Source organism: Poeciliopsis prolifica, unplaced genomic scaffold (genome assembly GCF_027474105.1).
Source record: "Poeciliopsis prolifica strain line A6 unplaced genomic scaffold, Auburn_PproV2 SCAFFOLD009, whole genome shotgun sequence".
In the NCBI taxonomy this organism is placed as follows: domain Eukaryota; kingdom Metazoa; phylum Chordata; class Actinopteri; order Cyprinodontiformes; family Poeciliidae; genus Poeciliopsis; species Poeciliopsis prolifica.
Window position 1 is genome coordinate 7,794,612 of NW_026562384.1, and position 25,444 is coordinate 7,820,055.

A 25,444-nucleotide genomic window follows, 5' to 3' on the forward strand; every position below is an offset into this window, starting at 1 on the left:
TCATTAAATAAATCTTACAAATTAAAGACAATGTCAAACAACAACAAAAAAAAAATCTTAATAAAAAAAATGTGGATTACTGTAATCCACATTTTTATAATTATTTTTATAATCATTACATCACCTCTAAAATAGAAAACATAATTTTGATGTGTTAATGTTGGATTTTATTTGAATTAACTTATCAAAGAAGATTTTATGTAGAATTCGACATCAACTACAACAACATGGCTTCAGATGCTTCCTGAATGTCCAGGGATGAAGGATGTGTTGAGCAATGTGGCTTCAGATGTTAAATTTGTATTTGGTGGACACAGAGCAAGTGAAGCATGGCAGCATGTGGCATAACTGATAGAGTGCCCCAGTCAGAGTTGCTCCCACACACAAAACCGTTGCACCACAGAATCAAATCAATACCTCTCAAACATGCATCTGTGTGCACAAACATAGGGATATTCATTCTGAGCACACAGTATGGCAGGCCCAAGCCCATGGGATTGACTGGCATTAAAGGTTGTCCTGGGTAAACACCCTCCAACCACCTTCCATGCTTAACTAACCTCTGAGTCTTCATGCATGCATAGACACACACAAACACACACTCTCTGTGTATAAGCCCACATATTCTCCTTCTCCAGGGTATTTTATGTAGCCAAAGATGCAGGCCTAGTAGCACTGGCTGCAAATGGAGCATCAGAGACAACGAGATATAAAGAATGAAATCAAAACGCAGCAGTCGCACTGGATGACGCGTTACCATGGAGGAAAAGGACACTAAATTGGAAACCGTGCGCATTCTTGCATAATCAAGAAATTGTTTCTTCCTTTTATTTCAACTTTTGAGCTGCATGCAGACATGTAGAAAAGACAGATAATCTGGAGTGTGACTGCTGAGGCATAAAGAGGCATTGAATGCTTGTCTTCCCCTCATGCTGCAGTCCCACAACTTCAGCAGCAGCACAAAAACATCAATCCACAATGCAGATGGACGTACACTCACAAAGACCCAAACAATATGAGCAAGCGGACAGTAGGCAGTGCGCGGGGGCAGCGTCCACGTGGACGACAACACACACAGACACATGTATGAAAATAAATAGTGAATGAGGCTGCAAAGACAGGAACTCACCATAGCTCAGCACACAGCTCTTTGCCCTTGTGCCGAGACCTCGGCCTGTCACTCTCTGTTTTACTCCCCGCACCCCCAGTACACTGTAAGCAGCCAACACAATTTCGGGTATTGAGGTGGTGGAGAAACTGTCCACCACTACTCATTTGGCCTTTTCAGAGCTTGACAGGAAAGACTGGAGGTAAAAATACATTGCTGCCTGTCCTGCCAAAACCAGAGCTGAAGGGAGAGGGAAACGTACAGTACAACATATAGTGCTTATTAATAGGCTGGCCAGTTTGAAATGACGCTGACACTGTGGCAAACATTGAAGTATATATATATATAAATATATATCTGTGTGTGTGTGCGTGTGTGTGTTGTTGTTTTTCCTGTCTTTCTTTTTTTGCTTGTGTGCTTCATTTGAAATTCAAAGCAATAAATCTTTGTGACAAATAGAAGCAGAGCAGTACACATTAATTACTTGTCCTTTGCACATTGTGACACTATCAATCTGTCATCAGCAGCTTCAGAAACAACTGGAATTAACTGTCACTTTTCAACTTCCAGCCAGTCGTCTCCGCGCTTTATTCCCCCCATTACCAAGCCCAGTTCTTAAATGGTATCGCAATGAGATCAGAGATTGCTGATTCACAAGTTGCCGGCATTAGTTGGTAAATATCAAAGTAAATGTCGCTATCAGTGTTACATACCTAATAATCAAACACCCCACAAGGAAAACATCGTACGCTTGAGGAAATAATAGGACTACAGTCATATTGTGATCTCTTGAAGTTCATGCATATTTGATGCTACCCGCCAGATGTGGTCTCGGACGTGTGGATGTGCAATCCCCCTAACCGAGCCCTGCAAAAATTACATTTCATCCAAGGCCCCAAAATCTAATACACAGGCTTATATTTACTCACAGTTGCAGAGCATCATAAGCCAATATGACCCCATGAAGAAGTGGCAGAGCAGCAGAAAATGCGGTTAAATGAAAAGTGCTTTGAGCAAATTCTTCCAAATGCCGTCAATGTCTCCTAGTAGCAAAGTATCAGAGGAATCGGCTCCATTTGAAGCATTTAGACCATAATAATAGAAGTAAACACAGATTAATTGAGCATGTCTATAAAGTTTTCTTGTTTTCTTAGCTTCATTTGAAATCAAATAGCTCTGACTCATCCCAAACACACTTTCTTAACTTTCTTTCCCAAACTGGACTCACTTGTCAAACCCCTTTTGGTCTGAAATGTCAGGATGTTGGGAATTTTAATTCAACTGAACCACTCGAACCTTTTGGACTGAACAGCACCTAATCGAGATGAAATTCTTGCATGAGTCACCAAATACATTAGGATGACTGCGGCTTCCTCCCAATGAATGCAAAGTCACATTTAGCATGCAGACTGCTATTTACCCAAGCACAAAGCCTCAGCTTGTCTGGAATATTCCCTAAGGGCCAACAGCACATGCAGAGAACCTTAGAGAGTCTTATCACCATTCTCTTCCCTTTCTATTTTTTTCTTACCATCCTATGACCTTCCTTTTTTTTTTCTTCCTCATGCTGCTTTTTGTTTGTAACACAATAAGGTACATGATGTTGGCAGCTTTGTTGATACAAATAGTTTGCTTTGCCAAGATTTTTTTCTCTAATCCTTAGGATATATGTTGGTGATATCAGTAGGGGTGTAATGGGATCTTCCGTTATTAAAACATCACAATATTTCTTTACAGTGAAAGTAAAGTCTCCCAATGGGCAGTAGGCCTATTTTAAAAATTGAGGCTACACATCATCACTTAGTGTTAAAGCTATGCATAACCTATATTTAGGGGTATATTTCATCTATGCTTAGACTAAGCAGTTTATAAGCTTATGTTTATTTATACAGCCCCCAGGAATAATTGAGAGTCCACAAAGGCCCCAAACAAATTCTATAAATCATACAGAAACACCAGAAAGTTCAAAGTAAATTTTTCATTTTCATATTGTAATATTAATATCATTGTCAGAGTTTTGAAATAATTAATGGAAACACACGTTTTCATCTAAAGTGTCGCTGAGTGCTGGAGCTGCAGAAACCCTGTGCTTTTTTAGAACAACAAGGTTGGTTTCCATAAAAGAAATATGTCATCTTTTCAGCATAGATCATAATTTTCAAACAGAACTGCATTACTTCAATACAATGTGGCTTCTTTGTACTTTTAAAGTAAACTCACCGAGTCACTGTCGTTACACAGACGATGCGGCGTTGACACAATGTCTTCAAGGCAGATGAGAGAAAATGTTTCTGAAACTGTGAGAGAAAGTGTCAAGATGACAAACGCATGAAAGAAACACACAGGAGTACTTTTATTAGTTCATTGATAGCACGTATGAAGATGTGTAGCTTACTTGGCTAAGGAGCTCTGTTAGTATGACTTCAAACTCACTATTCACTTTCAAATTACTGCTAAACCATCTCTATATTTCAGCCAACAATAAGAATTTTCTTGATTTTCTCTGTTATTTTCTCATAAAGTCAGTCCAAAAAATGAAAGAATTATTCTTATTTTTAAACCGTTTGTGTGGGTGCAATTTAAGTGGAAAGATTTCCTATCAGAATAGTATAGCTTGCTAAGCGTTAGCTGCTAAGGTTACTAAAATTGACATCTGAAGCTAGAAGGTCGGCTCACAGTTTAATGATCATAATGTAGTTCACCAAATCTAGTTTGGACTGACTTCTTCGTAACTGATAACAGATTCTTAGCAACACAGTTTGTAATATGTAAAATATTTCGTTGTTTATGTCAAAGCTTAAAAAAAATGGATTATTGGATCTCGCAATATTGTTTCCAAAAATGTCTCGGTTTATTCTGGTGAATCTAATATACATTCTAATACTTACCGGATCATCATGGGCATGCGTCTTTTTTTTTTTTTGAGGAGGCAAAACTGAAGTGCTCTCAGATTGGTGAGGACTTCCATCAACACATTTTAGTCTTTGTTGCGAAAGAACACATGTCAGTAAACAGAATATTTCCAAGTCAATATAGCAGCATTTTATTGGATTGATCTTGATTGGTTCCACCACAGATTGATTCTCCGATGCTGAATGCCGACTCAAAGAGCGGGCGCACAAATTGCTCCTAATTGTTGGGATTTCTAGAGGACTTGATGTGTTCGGGAGCAGCCTCTGCCATCAGTGGACCTTTTCCAAGCCATATTTTACAACAGAACATGTCATAACCCAATTGTCCTAACGTCCACTTACTGTAAGTGGCTGTGTTGGCTAAAGCGGCTGCCACAGTAATTGACTCAATGGGACTTTACAGTATGAAACATGAGGCAGGGACACAGGGCTCTCCGGGGATGGGCTGTTGTGACAGTGTTGCTGTCTCTCCTCAGCGTTTCTCTCAACACATCTTATACAAGCCTCTCTCACACACAGGCACACACAACCGGATGTGCACACACATTGAAGTGTGCGGGCGCACACGCTCTATAGATTCACCAGCCCAGCTGCAGGTAATTCCACAGTCAGGTGCAGGGATCAAAGTCAGGGAGGCATCCCCCCAATCCCAAACCTACAGTTTTGTTCTCAGTCTTCAATATGAGCAGAAGAATGCGAGTGATGGGAGGAGAGTGAAAATCATATTTCTGTTTTTTGTTGTTTTTTTTGTCTGTGCTTTGCATGGCGTGCCGCCTTGAATTAAACAAAACATGTGTGGCTTCTGGCTGCAGGGCTACTGGCACAATAGGCAGGAGCAGGGAAGAGTGGTGTCAGAGAAACACACAGAGTGACATAGGCACAGCTAGGAAAATATGTTTACGCCGCTGGAGCCAGCACCCGGCCTCGTACATTCATGCATGGTATTATGGTTAATCAGTTTGGACTCTGCAGATGCTGGTTTGGCCACTGACCTTAAAAAGCATGCTTAATAGGAAGAGCTGTTCTAGTAGGGGGGGTGCATTGGCTACTAGGAGGAGCAAGAATTTCATTACATCCAGAGAGTACCTTCAAACTTTTGGCTCATTTATAGTGGTTTATATTGAAAGACTTGTTGATGTTCTGAGTTTCAAAACATGATTTATGCCCACAAGATGCTCTATGTGCAGTTCTTAATGAGCTTCCTGAACCTCACATGATGTGATGCATGTGTGTGCGCGTGTATGTGCGCGTGTATGTGCGCGTGCACTCTCATGCCATATGTGGGTGGGCTGCAGAGTATGCATGCCTGTAGGTATTTTCCATGTAAACTGGAGTAGGATTTTATTGCTTTGGTGAAGCAAATTATGTTTAGAGGATGTACGTATGTATCAAGGATAACATGTCTGAGCTCTGGGTGCAAGTTGTTTGTGGTTATGCAAGCTTCACTCAGTTCAGGGACTTTTTTTTATCTGTTTTAACTAGACTCAAAGACCCGTTAGCAAGTGTGTTCTGGATGTCGGAGGCGCAAATGGCCAGAGTTGGCATTGAGTTCCCACCCACGTTCCACTTTTTAGAAAGGCCTGAGCGTATCCATCTCAGTTTCACCTCCATATCCCACAAAGCTCACAGCTAATTTGGTTTTTTCCAGACTTAGGCACTCACAACACAATCCAGGGTCTCTGTATCTCTTTAACTGTCACTCTTTCTTTGCTTCTTTGCTTCTTTGCTTCCCCTTAAGGGGGCCATCCTCCCCTTATGGTAATTTGTCTGTCACAAATGCAACTGTTGCCTTCTCTGGCTATACTTGGCCCAAAATGAGTTTCACTGATCCCATCTGGCTGTCATGAACAAGATGTCACCAAGATTAGAAGCTTCCCATCCTTTTATATTTCATGGCTGAGTTGTCATATTTGTGTGTGACTTAAATCTTTGACCCTCTCAAGCTGTACAAGTTTTATATCCACTTTGCCTCCTTGAAGTCAGTGCAGCCCTCGTTTGTCACTGCTTATATAAAATTGAGCCGAGCTTTAGAGCTGTTGTACAAATCACAATGCCTTGCAAATATATGAAAACTTTTCAGATTTTATTACGTTGCAACCTGAAATTGATTTTATTCAGATTTTATGTGAAAAATCAACGTGAAATACTACAAAAAAATAAAAAAATGGCATTCACATTTTTTACAAAAGTGTATTTGTAATTATTCCTCTTAACTCTAAAATCCAATCCTTAGCGACTTTCAAGTTAGCGACTGGTGTTCACTTTAATCTCTATAAATTCAGCTGTTCTGTGAAGGTCTCAGTCATCTTAGCAAAGCAGCTGAAGCGCAGTCTGACTGAATGCTATAGCACTCCACACTTACCAGTCTGCTAGTGCAATATGTTAGCACAAGCTGGTATCATTTTGTCTACGTATGTTGCAATAAAACTCCCCACCTTTTTTTGGAAACACCGCCATTTATAACTAAAACTAACTGTAAACTGGTCATATCAATGAGTTAATGGCTTCACCTGTGCCAGGAATGAATGCCTGTATGCTTAGGATTGTTAGACAGTGAACTTCTACCCTAGTCCAAAGTCTTTTGTAGCATCTAACTGGTTTTCTTCAAGTCTTTCATGGGTTTAGTGAGATCCATCTTCCCATAACCGAAGACCTGCTGCTCTGTTTCACCTATGGTACTAAATCTGATACACATATATACAAATTTTCATATGGAAACCAGTCACACAGAAGTCTATAAATAATTGCAGCAAAAAATTAAATAAATAAAATCTCTGCAAAAAAAAAAAAAAAATCAAAATTAAGCATCAATCTCAGCCATTCAATTTTGTTTTCTTCCGACCAGAAGATAGGCCATGTTTCTTCTATGAGGCCTGGAGCAAATAGAGCTTCTTATAATCTAACCAAGAATCTTTCTATTTGGCATTCTTTCAAGGAGGCCAGATTTGTTCAGTTGATTTAAATAGTTTCACAATGTACTGGAAATGTAAACCGCGGTACATGTATTTAGAAGCAACAGGAGAAGGTTTTCAATGCAGCTGAACAGCACGTTGCTTTCAGAGTTCTCTGGTGAAAGCCACCATTTATGGGAGCTAAAAGCACTAATCAGCTCCTGTTGCCACAATGATGTGAAATATGTTTGTGGACACAGCAGGAGAGGAGGTGGGGTATGAGAAAACATCTTTAACAACTTGCCTCATCTAATGAGATTATCACAGCCACTTACACAACAGTGACATGGAGATACACGCAGATAGCCCTGTGATAACTCATTATTCTCCAGATTTTCGCACCGCCTGACAGTCAATGCTGTATGACAGAGGGCGTCATTGTTTTACTTTGTTTCTTATTTTATTTAACACAGCAATCAGGCCATTCTGAGCACTGTATCTGTGTGCAGTGAAGAGCCTGGTGAAAACCGCCTGAAACACTGGAGCACAAAGAGAGCCAGGACGAAAGGACACAGAGATAGCGTTCTCTGCTTTTCAGGGGCTGCAGCAAGCCTGACACATGCATGAGTGCAAATGGGAAAATTAACCATGCAGGAGCTCTCTGTCTCTTGGCATGCAAGGGAGTCTGCAAAGAGAGAGAAGGGACGAAATCAATTCAGGATGTATGTTTGCATGCATACATGGACAGATCGCGTCCACAGAATGCTGAAAACAACTCAGTTCGTAATATTAAAATAGGCTGTTAATGTAGCATCTCAAATAGTAAGTGCTTTTTTTTCTCTCTCTCTTTTTTTTACATCTTGTCTATCTTGAAGACCTTTTTACCAACAATAAATGATTGTTACATAAAATGCATTTTTTGAAAAATGCCAAATACAAAAAAAAAAGCCAAGTACCCTATGATTGCTTCATCCATTAAACCCTTTTCCACATGCTCTTCTGGCTTCTGACAAGTACAGTGAAGTGCTTAAAAGCTGCCCCAATCTTCATTTAAGAGTCAAGGGAGATGTTATTTAGCCTGTACTAACTGAGTATATACAAGTGTATTCATGCTTATGCTTCCCTCTGCGAACTCCATAACTTAATCACGTGGGGTTGCTCAGATAAGTAGCAGCATTATCTGGCTGGGAACGCCAGATTCAATTTGCCCTATCGGACAATGCAATGCAGAAGCACCCAAAAGTTTTAGACAATCGAAAAAGGAGCATTTGAAAATTTCAACCTAATCTGCTTTACTGCAAATAACAACAAAACGTGCTCTAATCTGAAATGTCCCGCTTTTTAGTAAGCCTCACCCGTGCCTGTGCCAGGCAAATGAATTTCTGAGAAGTAGTCCTCAGATAAGGTATGATTCAGGTGTTGTGCACATGCCCAGGATTAACAGCCAGACTTGTGAGTTCAAGAAGGAGTGCTTGCTCTGTTGAGCTGTGCGTACAACCAGAGGGGGGTCGGTGTGTGTGATGATGGAGCCTGGAGTGTGTGGTATTGAGCGGCGGATGTCACTGCATGATTAGTAGGAGATATCACACTTGCTTGGCTCAGATGCTCATCGATCCTCAAACCTGGGTGCAGCCTATCAATGGGGTCATTTTTATCTTCTCCTCTCCGACTCACACCTCCTTTTTTCCTCAAGCGATTTACCCATTCCCTTCTCCCTTCTTCACTAATACCTTCATCCCTTCCTCTCTTCTCTTTTCCCTCTCTTCCTCTTCTGTTCTACTTTTCCATTCCCTCACTCTTCCAACCACCCACCCTCATGGATCAAACTCTTTATCTGGTCTAAGCCACAGCCTGCAGGCAAGCAGGCAGTCTCTACTGAGGGTAGAGCAGAAGACCCAACAGCTTCAAACAGCATTATATAGGGTGGGCATGAAGCATGTCTCACACTGATAGATGAAAACACTGGCCCTAGACACTGCCTCTTTATGGGTGAGATAAAATACAAGCAGGGGCAGTCCCTATGTTTCTAACCACACACTCTTCAGCTTAAGCATCCCTACCATGTCTCTCTGAGTGAAAGAGGCTAAAAAGTAGAAAAAGTTTTTTTTTTTCAACAACTTGGGAAAAGGTGGACATTTTTGTTCAGATCAAAAAATGTCCACCTTTACCCAGATTTTATTGAGGACTAGATTTTTGGCAGCCAGACTGCTGGACCAACTGTTATAAAACATTTCCAGGGTAAATCTGTTTTAGAGTAAACGCACGACAGTACCAATAATATCAGAATAAAATAGCACATGACTTTTATCTAAGCAAAAATCTAAACAAATAGGTATTACTGTTTGTTCAGTGAATGCTCAGGAACATTTAGGCCTCTGGTGCGTTTGACCTTACAATGCCTCGCAAAATTATTCATACCAATTTTCCATGTTTTGTAACAGATCAAGGCCTCGAATCATCTTTCAAGTCAAAGCAATCCAATGCTTTTTCCAACTAAAGCATTGAATTGTAGCTCTGACTAAATCTTTTAGGGTTGTTGTCATGTAAACCTCCACCATATATACATATGGCGGAGTGATACATCTTCTACTATGCCCTTTACATGTATTGAGACAATGTCTGTCCTCTGTAAGGGCCAGATTTGTGAACTGCAAATATTTGTCTTTTTGACAGATGATTCCTCCTGAGCCAGGATTTCTGCCACTTCTGCAACATTATCACATTATCATGGGCCTATTTTAGTTGCTTCTCTGATTAATGCCTATATGTGAAGATACATCTGGGAAGGTTTGTAGTCGCATAGTTGCACTTTAGTTTTCCCGTGGATAGATTAATCAGAAATGTTCAACTTTTAGGTATTGTCTTATACCTAAAAGTACTTTAAACATAGTTTTATCTCTAATTTGTATTCACTACGTTCCTTGGCACTAATGATGCTTTTGATCACTAGAATAGCTGTGTTTACATTATGAGACTAAATTAAACCTGGCTGCCTTCTGGCAGCAATTAGTTGCATGGATTAGTTTACTTTCACTTCACAATAAAACGATACGTTTTGCTGGAATATTGCCGACAGTCTTCATAAAATATATATATTGAAGTTTGTGATTCTGACATGAGAAAAGCAGAGAGTTCACAGGGTATGACTACGTGGGTACTGCCACTATTTCTCCTTAAATCTTAGGAGATTGAGGAGTATTTACAATGACACCCACAAAGAAGTGTGCAGCTTGCTTTTTTCTCCATGATTTCATCAGCATCACTTTGAAGCTGACAAGCTCAGTGTTTGGTGGAAATTTTAATGGAAGCGAAAAACAATGTAGGTGTTGTTACAGACTGCCAGACCAGTGTGAAATTACCCGCAGCCTAATGCATGATCAGACCAGAGGCACTTGTGTTTAAGTGGATTCAGCCTGTAGGCGGTAGCCATGGAGACAGCAGTTTTAACCCTGTGCTATGAGATTTCAAAAGGGGGGCAAGAATATACAATAAGGAGCATTTCATAATTATTTATGTCCTGGATGGCCACAAATCTTTCACACGGGGGTTAAAGAAGCTGGAGCATCTCTCGAATGGCAGCAGAAACTGTGACAGTTTTCATTCCTGTCAGGATATGAGAGCTAAGGAGGAAAGTTGCTCAGAAAGAACTTGAGTAAAATATGGTAACATTTATTGAGTGTGCTCAACTGAGCACTAGCCCAGTTCGAGAGAAATGTTTTCCACAGAGGGGCTCTGTGTATAGTCCACAGGTCTGCGGAGATTTGCTTGCAGCGAAGAGATGGTGGTGGTAAGATGGCTCAGAGGATTCAAGCTCCGCTGAACGCAGGCTTATGTCTAATAATCAGCAGGGAGGGACTCAGTGTGGCCTCCCTTTGGAAAGGAGTCAGTGAGGATTTGATAGTCACCACAAAAAGCAGAGCTGAGGAAAAGATTATCAGAAAGGGGGGAAAAGCACAGTACAAATGTAGGCGTACAACATTAAAAGGCTGAAAAATACATGTTCTTGTCGCGGCGTTATTTCTCTTTTTTATGTCTTTTAAGTTACAAATGCATGGTGAGTTTTGTTTCATCAAGAAATGTCCATCGGCAACAAAACACAGCTGGGTAATGAAGTATGGACTTCCTCAGTAGGATCTCATAAAATAATGTCTTTTAAAAAGCTTAATTTTCTTTGTGTGTATTTTAGTTGATGAGATCTCAGACAACACAAGACATTTCATGGTGGCATTATGAAAAACAGCAGACTCTGTGTACTGATACTCACATCCTAAACTTAACTCTTGAGGTTTGGAAAAATCCAACAAGACAGAGATTGAAAGTTTACAAGCAAAAAACAAACAAAAAAACACAGTAACTTTGTTGTTTTCTATTCACCCTTCTTGTCACTTGTTGAAGAGCTTGCTATTTCTAGTTAAGTTTTAAACGTATCACTGATATTATCCATTCATTTTTATATCCTCTTAATCTATACAAGGCTCCAGAACTCCATCCAATTGTTTTAGCAAATTTTAAGCGAACGTTTGAAATGTTGCACAAAATAAAAAGAAGGAAAATGTGAAGTAAGTGAAGTTTTCATCTACTGGTTTGGAATGAATAAACTAGACTATGGAGAGGGTAATTTCATCAGAGGTTGACATTGCACATTCCAGTAATAAACAAGTTGAATAAGTTACAAACCAGTACAGACAGGTAAAAAAAATGGATAGTTCTCCCATTCGTGCCTGAGGTTTGAACTTAGAAAATTTCACTTCACCAGTTGATGGAATTGTTTCACCAGTCCCATCTCAGCCTCCGGTGCCTCTCGCCAGTCACCGCAGGGTAGCAGTACTTGGAGACTTGGACTAAATTAAGGCACAGACCCAAGAGTGGATCAGAAAGTTTTTGCTATGTCGTAACTTACATGGCAAACAGTTCCCTTTTGGCACAATAGCTCAATTTAAGAAAATCTAAAAATGACCTCAAGGGAGTGTAAAATTTTTGTTGTTGTAAATTATTATTATTTTGATGTTTTCATCACAAATTCTAATACAATACTTCAAAATATGCATATAAAGGTTGATGAAAACATGGTTAATATGATTAAAAGTGAAGAGGGAGAAAAACATGAAAATTGAAAATGGAAATATGTCAAAGAGCTCTAAATGTTGATTTCACCAGAAGCATGTGTGTGTGTGTGTTGATTTCTTTACTATTCAATAAAAATGAACAACAGAATAGCCAAATAAAAATGAAAAAATGAATGACATGTTAACAAACAAACTAAATTTGTATTTCCAAACAAGTCTGTCTTATGCCTGTCAAAATTGTAACTTTTTTGCTAGGAAATATCTGAAGTTTTATATATTTTTCTTTCCGATAGAAATGCAGTGCAAACCTAAACAGAAACTTTCCACAATCGAGAAAAAGTTCATTCAATCTATTTAGACTATTTCTGATTAAGTTAGTTTGTGTTGGTAGTCTGAATGATCTAATGGGTCGTTTCCATCTAAGCCTTTCGCAAACGGACATAAACATGCAGTGAATAAATCGATTTTCAATCAGGTTTTTGCAACAAAGAGTTAAGAATAAACACTGAGGCTCTTTAAATGTGTATTTATTTGACATTTTAAATTGACTGTATACAAAATAGACCAGTAAATACTGCAGTAAGCATATTGCAAGGGAACGCAAAAGTTTTGCTGGGTAACGCACAAGTATTTTTTTTTTCCCCATGTCCCCGACATGTAAATACAATTACTTACCCAACATTTCACATTGATCTAGCCAGTATCACAATTATGCAATTGTATTATTCTTCATTACAAGTTGTTTTACAGGTTGCATTTTAGAGTCAGGTGTATCACCAAGACAGAATAATAAAGCATACAGCTTAATGCATCACCAGCTGTCACAGATTAAAATGGACAATCATTTATAATGTAAACAGGCAGCATCCTTGTCCATTAGCACAGAACGAACCTTTGCATAGTGGTTGCCACATCCTGTTATTCCCTCTCCTTTGATGCAACATTGCCAGCTCATTAGTATCACCACTTAGTCCATATTGTTGTTGTCAGAACAAGATCTAATCACATTTTTGAACCTCTGGATGAACATCTGCACTTTAGCTAGCGCAGTGATCATTCCTCCAGAAGGTCAAGCCATTCTTTTTATTTTTCCTCCTCAGCTTTCATCTGTGAATTGCCTCCTCCAATCCGAGCCTCGAAACTTTCATTTAACAGGTGTCCAGCACGGGGGCAGAACGGTCGAGGTCAGCAAACCGCAGCACAGAGGCGGCTGCAGGGCAACCACAGCAGCATTTAAGCTGAAGCCCCAATGAGTGATTACCTCGGAGCTGTAGTCATAATTCAGCGTGACCTCAATCTGCCTGCGACACTGCGGTTTGATGGATCTGCTCACAGTTTCGGTGTCAGGCACTCGCATGTCAAACACAGGCAGATTGCGATAAGGCTATCTGTTGCTTTTACCCAAAAAAAAAAAGAAAAGAAAAGAAAATGAATGTGACACGCATGCTGATTGTTTTTGCTTCCTGCCTTATCGGCTTAATTCATTTGGATATTGAGTGAGAAATCATTTACTACCTCGGTGTCAGAGGGAGACAAAACAACGTCACAAATAGTTAACCCTCATCATGGTGACGCCTACCGTCCGTCAGCCGACGCCTCATCTCAGCGTGGCTCATCAATCAAAGTCGGAGCACGTGCACGTGTGCGCGCTCACCTCCCTGTGTGGATAATTAGTGGATTCCCTCAGTGGGTGTTAAAGCCTGCGCTCTCCCCCCACTCTCTCTCTGACCTTCCCCAGTGAGCTTCCTATCACCGTGGGGCTCATCACACACCGTTCTAATACATATTTATTGGTCCACTGACAGCTCATGTGTGCTGGATTTATATGTTTCTTGACAAACAATAGTAAAAGCCCAGCCACTCTCCTGGCCTTTCATCAGCCGGAGCGGATATAAATCTAACGGTGTCACCCTGGCTGCAGCTTCCTCCTTCAACCGACCATCTGGTGGTTTTGGGTGTGAGATGGGCCAAGTCGCACGGAAGCATCTCTCTTCACGTTACAGCAAAACATATTTGATATGTTCGTATGTCTCTCAAATCGCCTTGGCAATCGCAGGAACAGGAACTTCTCAGCGGGAAGCGGTTTTCCTACAGCAACTTCTGATCAAAGACTGTCTGGAAGTAGTTGTGGCATCGCTCGCAGACATTTGGATTCAGGACTGGCTTCCCGAATCTATGACTGCCTGTGTTTTCCCCCCACCAATCCCCTCGCAATATGAGTTGAAACGCAAAGAGAGGCAATACCAGTAAAGAGCCCAGGGAGGAGAGAGGGAGGGGAGAGGGGAAGGAATGGGAGGAATGGCAGGATTAAAACCCCCAGCTCCCCCCTGCGCTGCCTCTGAGCGTCCATCTTTCATCTTAGGTCGGCCCCTCTAATGCTTTCAAGTGGGTGAAACCCCCGACATCTGCTTCCGCTCTCTGGGACGTGGTACAGGGCCGCCATCCTGCTGAGATGCACAACCACAGGACAGCTTGAAGGGCACTTTCGGGGCAGGACACAGAAGGTTAATGGTCTCATCCGTAAAGAAAGAAACACATGATGCAGAAATCTAATAATCTTTCACTTTGGGGATCGGTAAAAAAATATTATGTGTACTCATGGACCTGTAGTCATATTTTATGAAGTCATATTCTAACCTAAAAATATGTCTTGAAAAACACACGAGCATACTCACTGTGCACTTTGCTAACTCAGACACAATAATCCTTCTTACTCTTTGTAAGCAAATATCTGTAAATAGATATGTAAATAAACACTTTGTCTTCGCCTAGTTGAAATAAGCCCCCAGCCGCCTCTGATTAGGTCTACCAAAGTGATGTATTGGGCACTTAAATCAGCTGTTTACCTCCTAAACACAAAGATCTCAACATACCCACCCACACTGAGGGTGAAATATCACAAACAGAGAAAACTCACCGGCATGTTCGAATGCTAATTGTTCGCCACCTAATCAAATATTTTCATTTGTTTTACGAATGGAGTGTTTTTTCATGGCTTGTTTAATTCTGTTTGAAGTCATTAAAATCATGCTTAATAATCCGATTAAGCATATCAAGAAGAAAGATCTGAGTGGAATTCAAGTTGCCAGATATATGAATGCATCCAGTCTGAACACTAAAGCACACATTTTCAAGATTATATACAAAACTCCTTCTGTGTTTCGTGGTATTCATGATACAGTCCCCTGATGTTCTCCAGCAAACCTTCAAGGCCTTCGCAGAACATCTGCATTTAAACTGAGATTAAATGACACACAGACAAACTCTATTAGGAGTTTTCTAAAGGCTGCTGGTTGCACTGGGATTTAATTGGGGAGAATAAGATAAGAAATTGTAAAAAGAATTGATTTCATTTTTCTCCCATTTAACAATTATGTTTGACGTTGTTAATTGCATAAAACTCAGCTGAAATACCTTGAGATTTGTGATTGTAGTCCAACAAAATGTGAAGCAGTGTGAGCCCTTGTTCAAGGCACTGTAATTTTCCACAAGAGGACTGTATTGAACTATAGATTTTAGAGATTTTGATTTTTCTCAAACCTCTACAAAACTCCACCCACTCAGGAGCACAAAACCAACATGTAGAGTCACATAATACAAGTTCTTTGTAGTTCAACATGCATCTATTTCTGCCACATACAACCAATAGAACATAGCTTTCTGTTCAGTTTGGCTTTTCATTGTGTGCCAGCAGTCTGCATAAGCAGATGAAAAGGTGCAGTTCAGTTCCTACTGCAAGTGTAGTGAGTAGGAGTCAGTTTATTTATAGACATCCACCCACCAGGTTCTGCAGAATTTAAAATCTTTCAGGTTAAAAACATAAAATAAAAAAGTAATGTAAAGTGTATCGGGAGCAGAGCCACTCTGGGGATGTGCTTGAGCGGGATTGCGTGCGTGTGTGTGTTTGTGTGTTATGACCTCAAAATGTAGACTCTGTCTTCAGTTCCAGTGAGGTTCATCCAATTTATGCTACCCTGAAAAATGCATTGTCATTGCAAGGAAAAACCCAAACCATCATTTGAGCAAACGGTCCCCAAGTAGGTTTTTGTCCAACTGGGCTCTCCCTGTAGCTTACGACATAACAATACTGTTTAAATCTTCATTTGTGCTATGCATGTGGACAAAGAAGGGCAATAGGACCTGTAAAACAAGTTTGAATAATATAACAAAACTTTTTCTTTAACAATATTTGAAATAAAAATAAAAGAAAAACAATCATGCATAATAAACTTAAATTATGTTGTTCTTGTTGAAAAAAGAATGTTCTGTTTTGTCAGTCTGGATTATGCGTTGAATCAGTAAATGTCCATTGCATTTGATTAAGTTGCACTTCTTGCCAGCTAGCAGGCAACTTTTTCACTCCCCATTTATCATTATCCAAAAACAATAAATTAAGTCTCCGATGTCATGCTGTGGAAATGTAGAAATATGTTTAAAAACAGAATGGAGGCTAATATCTCATCTTTAATCTATTTAACCTTGGAACAAATTATACTACAGTGTTATGGTTTAAAATGTGACAGATTACCAAAAAAAATTATATTTTGTGTTTTAAATCTTGTTTTTATATTCAACCACGTATTAGGTTTGAGTGCGGGGTGTAGTTCACATATTATCTTCTGCCTGTTGGACACTATGTAAACCTTAATAAAATACAAGTAATGAACACTGACAATAAAAGAAAAACATGGCCTTGACTGACTCCTTATTTGGCCAGTACTTTTAAAATCAGTGCAATATGTAAAAAATCTTTGAAGTATTATTTGCATCAAAACAGTGAAGCATTTGTTACTAACCTTTATTTGACCTTTTGCTATTGAAACAACAAATAGGTTGTTAGTTTGCATGTTTACAAGAAAGTGAGAGTTTTCAGTTAAGATGCATTGGTCAGAGTAGATGAAGGTAAAATTAGCAAGCCTCAAAATTCATGAAATCGATTTCTCGCTCTCTGCCAGAAACAAAGCACGTCCAACGTGCTTTGTTTTGTTTTAACAGATTTTTATACTGAAGACAGAAAACGCTTTACTCTAAAGTTGAACATTTTCTGTAAAAAGCCCTTACACTTTTGATGAATAAGAAAATTACAAGTGTGTTCCTGTTCTTAAAAATTACATCATTAAAGACACTTTTATGGTAATGTGATTAGGCTATAAAAAACAGGTTGCACAGCAGAGTTTTTAATGAAGGTAAATAAACAAGTTGATAGCATTGCCACTTTTGCATTCTGCGATATACAGTATGATGATGTTATCATATTAACACCCCACCATATAATTGCCAATCAGAACGTGAAAAGTTTTGAACAACAGCCTAAATCTTGTTGACTGTAGTCTATACATAAGCAGTGTGGGTGCTCCAGAGTTGCCTTAAAACTGGGAATTCACACAATGCATTTTTGATTTTTCCAACATTGGTGTCTGCGTAAGATGGCAGGGGAAACAAGGCAAAAAGAAAAAAAAGAAAAAGCCTTCCTGTCAGTCGCATAGTGAATATAGTATATGTCGCTTATTTGCATGTAAACATTAAGTATACTAAGGCAATATTGTGGCTCTGGAGAGTGTGCAAGGAGCTGTTTTCTTTTTTTTTTTTTTTTTTTAAATATAGACTGCACAGGACACTAGCTCAGAATTTCACATATTTAGACAGATCAGATCTTTCTTACATTATTCTGCGCTTAACAGAGATTCATTAAAACACAATTTTAGGTTTATAACTCACATATTATTTTTTCTGAAAACACAAAGAACAATTTCAACATGCAGTGATGTATAGACTGGTCAAACATGAACTGAATCATTCCACGGTGATAAATGCATCCATTAGCACTAGCAGCGTTTGCTAGCATTTCCAAAAGAGCATGCAACAATGAAAGGAGGAAGAGAGCAGGACAGACAGATTGCTGTATCTTCCTTCTGTCTGTGAGACCAGGCCATCTGCACATTTATTATTACAACAATGATTCCATTATTGTTCTGTGTGGCAACAAGGACTTGCTCTGTCTGGCCTTTGTTATTCTTATCTGCTGTGTGGCTGACAGCCCGCTTTTGATCATGGCAGCAACAAAATTAACAACTCTCATGTAATACAGTGCATAACTGAATCATCATCCTTAATAATGACACATTAAACATCCTCCTATCTCTTCTGTCTGTGTCCTTGTCCAGGTCTGTTCCACAGAGCTATCATTCAGAGTGGGTCAGCACTTTCCAGCTGGGCAGTGAACTACCAGCCGGTCAAGTACACCCGTCTCCTGGCAGAGAAGGTGGGCTGCAACGTCCTCGACACATCAGACATGGTGGACTGTCTACGAAAGAAGACTTCCAGGGAGCTGGTGGAGCAGGACATCCAATCTGCGAGGTACCACGTGGCCTTTGGACCTGTCATTGATGGGGATGTTATTCCAGATGACCCTGAGATTCTAATGGAGCAGGGCGAGTTTCTCAACTATGACATCATGCTGGGGGTGAATCAGGGCGAAGGCCTGCGGTTTGTGGAGAATGTGGTGGATTCAGAGGACGGTGTGTCTGGAAATGACTTTGACTTCTCTGTGTCAGATTTTGTGGACAGTTTGTACGGATACCCTGACGGAAAGGACACACTGAGGGAGACCATTAAGTTCATGTACACGGACTGGGCAGACAGAGACAATCCAGAGACTAGGCGAAAGACACTGGTGGCTCTCTTCACCGACCACCAATGGGTGGAGCCGTCAGTGGTGACTGCTGATCTCCACGCTCGCTATGGCTCACCCACCTATTTCTACGCCTTCTACCACCATTGCCAGAGTCTCATGAAGCCTGCGTGGTCAGATGCGGCCCACGGGGATGAAGTGCCGTATGTCTTTGGAATTCCTATGATTGGTCCCACCGATCTTTTTCCCTGTAACTTCTCCAAGAATGATGTCATGCTCAGTGCTGTCGTGATGACCTACTGGACCAACTTCGCCAAAACTGGGTAAGTTTTTTTAATTTTTTTTAATTTTTTTACAAATTTACATCAGATTACTGACTTTGCTTTTTGCATATAGGCTTCTGGGTCATTCCCCATAAAGGCAGGTAGTATAGAAAGTGATTGGCTAGATGTGTTGAATTATAACAATTAGCATTTGATATTAGCATCTAGCTTGGATAGCATAACGTAGCTATCCAAGCAAAAATTGCTGATGATGTTCTATGAATCTGTGGTGGCTCGTGCCATAATGTTTGCTGTTGTCACCTGGGGTAGCAGCCTGAGGGTTATCAAGATCAACAAGACCATTCTTGTTGTAGGAGAGAAACTTGACTCTTTGGACACTGTGTTGCAGAGGTCACGGTTGTCCAAATTCATAAAAATGTTTTACTTTTCTTCTCATTCTTCTCAAGTCAGTTGCTAACCAATTATAGGAGCTTTTTCAGCAACAGATGCAGACTGCCATGATGCAAAACTTTCTCTTTTACATTAACAGATGAATCCTTGTGACAGTGATACATTATTGAAAAATATCTATATTTTTAAAAAAAGTAGATTGAAACATTTGTAAGATGATAAAAAGTATGTCATTCATTTAATAAACATACAGTAACATCTGCTAAACAGCTGCAGTGTGGTAACAAAGGACTGTGCTTCACAGCAAACCACTTTTGTTTGAATATGACAGGCACATATTTTACTGTAAGTGTCTCACAACATTATGGAAAAGATTTCTACTGAAGCTCCCTGCAGAAAAACAGACACCTTGAAGTCTTGTGGGAGGTGAGATATTACAGTAAGACAGCAGACAACACAACAGTGACACAAGTCAGCTGCTATAAGAGGATTTGAATAACATTACCAAATTAAGGAATGTCATATACTTCAGAGTACAGATTTTTAAAAGCAAACAGTGGTTAATTTTTGTGGTTTTCCAGAACATTGGTATCAAAGCCACACATATTTAAGCCATTAACAGACCTCCTTCAGGAGTTGCTGGTAGATATACTCAAACGAATGTCAATACTTAATTCAATATGACTTCTACTTAGTGTGTAACACAAACACCATGAATATACCTGAGATCTGTTGAGAAATGCCAAAGCTTTGTTCAGTCCATCTGTCTTTCATTTTTGAAGTGAGATTATGTTAAATGGTTATAATATCAGTAGTGGTATAAAACTCTACAAACATATTCAGTATATAAATATATATTAAGGCTGGTTTGTCCGAGAAGCCGAAGCTCATGGGTAATTGAACAGAGTTCAAGCAAAAAGAGGACTTGTATCATCTTAAAACATCACCAGTCTCAAAAATGCCACAGCACTTAAAGAAAATGCTATTTAGGTGGTTATTTATATTTACACAGGAAATAGAGGTAGAAGTCTGTGCGCTACCAATGATCTTCCTGTCTTGGACACTTACTGACATAAAAACGGATAAGTATTTCCCTTCAGTGTAAATGCCTAAAAGAAAAGTTAGGTAATGTAAAAATACCTAAATAAAACAAAAGTTTAATAAACTGCTACAATAGTTTTAGTATGCTGCTTTACTTCCTTACATTTCAGTGGAAGTTTCACATGGGAAGAGCATCCTACATAGCATCTACCCTGCCCCGTAAATTTTCTTCTATGCCTCCACTCTATTTCTATGCTGTCATCTCTGATAGAACCTGACTAGTGGGTTTCATTCTAAGTAGTTCACCTTTAATGTTCATTGCATTTTTAAATCCTCATTTGTACGTGGCTTTGGATAAAAGAGAGTAACACATGCAAGAGCATAAACACAAACAAACATTAGTGGTGCATTGCCTCCTGACTTGATTACTTGTGTATATAATTTTTGATTTCTTTAATAGGTTACCATCCAATGGAAATGGATGGTAACTTATTTGCACTGGATGCTAATAGGTTACGGTCTATAGCTTCACAAAAAAAAGCATTTTCCACAATAATGTTTTTCAGACAATTTCTAGAGATATGCAGAATGAATATGTATCTATCTGGTGGAGGTCAAAATGTTACTTCCTATATCCTAACCGAAGTGTACTTTTAGATGGTGTTTTTTTTTTTTGTCTCTACTCTTTGTGCTCTAGTTTTCCTTAATTAGCAGCCTCTTCTAAGCTGCTTGTGGATTGTTTGGTTCTGCACATCAGTGTTTTTGCATGTCAATGTGTCTTATGAAATATTCAGTACAAGCATTTGCCCAAACCCAAAGACCCGTACAACAAATCTTTCGTGCAAATGCATTTACCATTGCACTCATATTTATCAGTAAGGCTAATTTTGTCATTCTACATTTTATTAGCTCTGACTATTATATTTTATATGTACTTATTTTTTTAGATATCCAAGTATATAAAAACGACATTCAGGAAACATTTTATGTGGAGCAGATCCGATGAAAATCGCTGTCATTCCGAGTTTGATAATAGTTTGATAATTGACGAATAATGTTAATAACAGATTATGCAAACAAAAGCAAAGTAGAAAAATATTTTCCCTAGAAGCAACATTAGCATCTTATTTTAAGATTTTAATGGGAGTAATCTGAGCCCTTTAACTCATAATGCAGCTCTTATTTTCCCATGTAATTATAATGAAGTTATTCCGTACCTGTAAGTCATGCTGTTCTTGCTCAGTGTGGGTTTAATTGAAAAATATGTATATACTGATGAATTATACCCAGGGAGATGAAAATTTGATTCTGGATAAAATCAGCATCTTTAATTGTTCTGTAATTGTTGTATTTTGGAAGAAAACTGATAAATAAGATCCAGTTTGAGAATCTCAAAAATAACTTTGGCCTGTTTTTTTTCTTTATTAATTGATTCAAAAGCTTTTGCGACTTTTAAGCATTTTCTAGAGAAAGGATACAGAATAGACAATGGCTAACAATTGTGCACAACTAACCCTCTTTTAGGGCTTTAATTGCTGTTTTATGAAATGTAGGAAACAAGATAAAGCATCTCATTAACATCTGTTTTATTTATGTTGACAACATAAAATTAAAAAAAAGAGTAGACTGTTACTGGAGGTCAGTAGCTGAGTTGTTTGCTTGCCTGTTGCTTGCCGCTCATTGAAATATTTTAATTGGCAGCAGTAACAGTTATGATGTTAAATTGCGTTATTTTACAAAACCTGTTTATTTTTGGTATCGAGATTCACCAAAAACCTCATAATCAAATCATGAGGACTAAATAATCACTAAGGGCCCCAAGATGGGAGGTTAAGTTAACAACAAAAGCTTAAAATGGCAAATGACTAACAGAGAAATGATTTTCTCATTAGGCTGGACAGGGATTGGGTGACTTTCTTCAAACAGTGCTAACAATTTGCCACAAATTGCTGCATTCTGGCAGCTGCTCCAAGACATTAGTAAAACCAGTGATGACACAATTACAAACTTCTTCAGCCATTAATAGAAAGTAACAGATAGAAATCGTATCTCAGCTATTTTACAAAATTGTCATTGCTGAATAAAAGAGGCAGCTGGGGAAACGCAATTCTAAATAGATTTTTTTTTATTTTTAACAGAGAGAGGGTGGGGAGGGTCATTCAGAGGTGATTTTACCAGACGTCCTGGGTCTCAGTCTGAAGACTTGAGACATATTGAAGCTGAAGAAGATTAAAAGTTCCTGCTGAGTCTGTGTTTTGCTCTACGTGCTTGGCTGAGTGCTTTGGTTGAGTTTGCCTGAATAGTCAGTGGCCTTCTGTACACCTCGGTTTATATTGTATGTGTGTGTGACTGGATATATATGTGTGTGTTTGGAATAGGTTTTTATCTTTGCTCTAGTGTGCTGTAGCCCCCAAAAAACACAAAGACCTATCATGAAGGAATATCAAAGCTCTGTGCTGTATTGATCCCTTCAGCTTTAGTCTCGTCGATCGCTCATGCCTCGGGTGACTCACTCCCCACCCTGCCTAATTTCACCCCCACCCATCACAGAGCCAAGCCATTTCATCTGACTACTAGTAATCATTTCTAACAACTTAAATTTAATTTGACAATCCCTGTTACCAGATAGGTATTGATCCCATCCAGAATGGGATGCTAACTGAAATCTTGTTCTGTGTTTTATCTGTCTCTATATTGTCTGCTGTCCAATTAGAAGGCATTTACATTCAGTCATCTTGCAGCAGGAAGCTGGAGCTGCAAGGACTTGTGTTGATATGGACCGATACTGGCTGCTTTTTCTTCTGCACTTGTATTTGACTAAGGTCCATCAAATCAAAAACTGCCTGGCAGTCATCATTTCACATCGCATACGTCTTCAGAGATACAAATTTAATGCATAATTGATGTTCTTTTGAAATGGTATTTTTAAACTTCGAGCTTGCTGACCCAGAGGAGCAGGACCACGGTCTTCAATTAAAGAAAGCTGGACTGCTTACTCCAGGTCTGGGGTCAAAGGTCATGTACCATAGTGTCTTGTTTACAAGTGATGCTAGGGTGGAGCGGGAGATGGATAAGTTGATTGGAGCCTTGTATGTATTGATGCGTGAACTGCCTGCATTTATTGTGCTGCAGGAAGAACCACACAATAAAACTAAGCTATTGGTTTACCACTCCATTGAACCTCAACCTATAGTCATAAGATGCGGATAATAAATTGCTGCCTGGGCCAGATTGAGGATGATGTTCAGTCCTGGGCTTAATCCAGTTTTGTTGCCCAAGCGAAGTTCAGAGTGAGTCAGCCACTTGATTGAGAACCTCTGGGTCTCGTCTTTGCTTTGACGAGGTGCGCAGATAATGTGGTTCTGTGGGTGTTTTTAAGCCATAACCATCAGCTTGCATCGGAGCGGTTAACAGCCGAGTGCAAAGTAGTAAGAATGAGAGAAAGCTCCTCTAAAACTGCTGCCATGGCTCTCATCTAGCAGAATGTGAATCGGGTCACCTGCAGTAATGTCAGCGTGCCAGAGTTTCGCCTTACTGCTTCATCTGCATTTTGACCCTCACCTACGCTCTTGAGATTTGGATCAATCCCAAAAGAATGAGGTTGTGGACACAAGCAGCTGAAATGAGTTATCTCCACCGGGTGCTGAGCTCAGACTTTGAGGCAGGATAAAGAGTTATTAAACTAGAGATGCTATTCCCTGTCATTGAAAAGAGTCAGATCAGGTGATTTTGGTTAAATTGGGTCAGGTTGTCTCCTGGGCGCCTGTCTTTGGAGGTTTTTCAGGTCATGGGGCCATGAGAATGTCTCTAAGGGGGATGTCCGGATTTAACTCCTGAAGCTGTTATCTCAGCCACCAATCTCCAATTAGCGGAAGACAGTGCAGGGCGATAGTGAGGCTACTGCCCATCCAGCTAATGTCATTCGGTTAAAACTGCTTCTTTCAGAAAAACATTATCCAGCTTTAAGACATTTCAGACATCCACTATTCTTCAGTGAGTCCTATCATTACTTATTTTTTAACTATAAACCTAATTTTATTCGTATGGATTTTTTTGGAAGAAAGCAAGACAAGCTCACATATTTAGACTCAGTCCCAAGTATGTTACGGCACGGATGTAACCCGCGATGTGTCATCTTGGCATCATTCCAGACAAAGAGAAAAAATGCAAACCACAATTAGGCACTCAGATGGCAAAATGTCTAGGATTAGATGCCAGTATTAAAAACCCTCTGCTTTAATATTCCCAAATCTAATGGACTGGACTCTACCTTCCACTCTTACAGTGGGGCGTTAGACTTTTTCCTAACATTTTGAAGTTGATCCTCCTCATTTAGATCGCACTGAGGAATATAGATCTCTGCTCCAACACGACCCAACCCAATTTGGCTCTGGAGGACATATTTTTAATTAAGACCCAGCTGAATTCCCCTTGGCTTCTTCGCCTGGCCCAGCAACCATCTTGCCTTTATCTGTAAAGTATCTCTTTCTGCCCTTCCAGATGTTTGCAGTGAACTGACCCAGATTGTACTTCCTGTCCCTGCCTCTAAATCAGCTGTAGGAACATGTGCAACACGATGTTGAGACATTTGGGCTGCATGTCAACAGAGTGTATCATAGCAGCGAATCTCCCGCCCCCCAAAGCTCTTCCTGTCCCTGGCTTTCATGTGTCATTTTTACAGGGCAAATCCCTTCCCCGTGCCTTTTTCCCCCCTCTGTGTCAGTGAAGCATAAAAGCACACATAGAGTGCACACTGTCAAATCTTCTTAGTGAGGGCACGTAAACGTTTAAACTGTTAGACTGTCCTTTCCTGAGGGTTAGGTGGATTTATTCGGCTTCAAGTTGCTTGTCCTGTCCAGAGTATTTTTTGTTTTCGTACAGAAGCACACAGTTGGGCTTACTTTATTGATTGGGAAACTTTTCCTGAGGAATGTGTCTTATTTTTTTTTTTCTGTTTTTTGCTTTTCAAACACAAGTGCAAGTAAATTACTGCAAAAAAAAAAACACCATCTGAACTCTTTGGAAAGAAACCACTGATGAAAAAGCCAGCAGACATCAATCAATAGATATCATTAGTGTTGTAAATGTGTTGGTCTATCTTCTTCTTTTTTTTTTACATTG

General features: G+C 39.6%; 1 protein-coding gene across 3 annotated transcripts in view; it reads left to right on the forward strand.

The window, feature by feature from the left end:
- Positions 1 to 25,444, forward strand: part of nlgn3a (neuroligin 3a) — a 175,446-nt gene that overhangs the window by 138,855 nt on the left and 11,147 nt on the right. For all 3 annotated transcript variants that reach the window (XM_055034166.1, XM_055034167.1, XM_055034168.1), the window contains one exon: positions 18,142 to 18,931. In XM_055034166.1, coding sequence (XP_054890141.1) covers positions 18,142 to 18,931 — 790 coding nt within the window. The remainder of the gene's footprint in view (positions 1 to 18,141; positions 18,932 to 25,444) is intronic.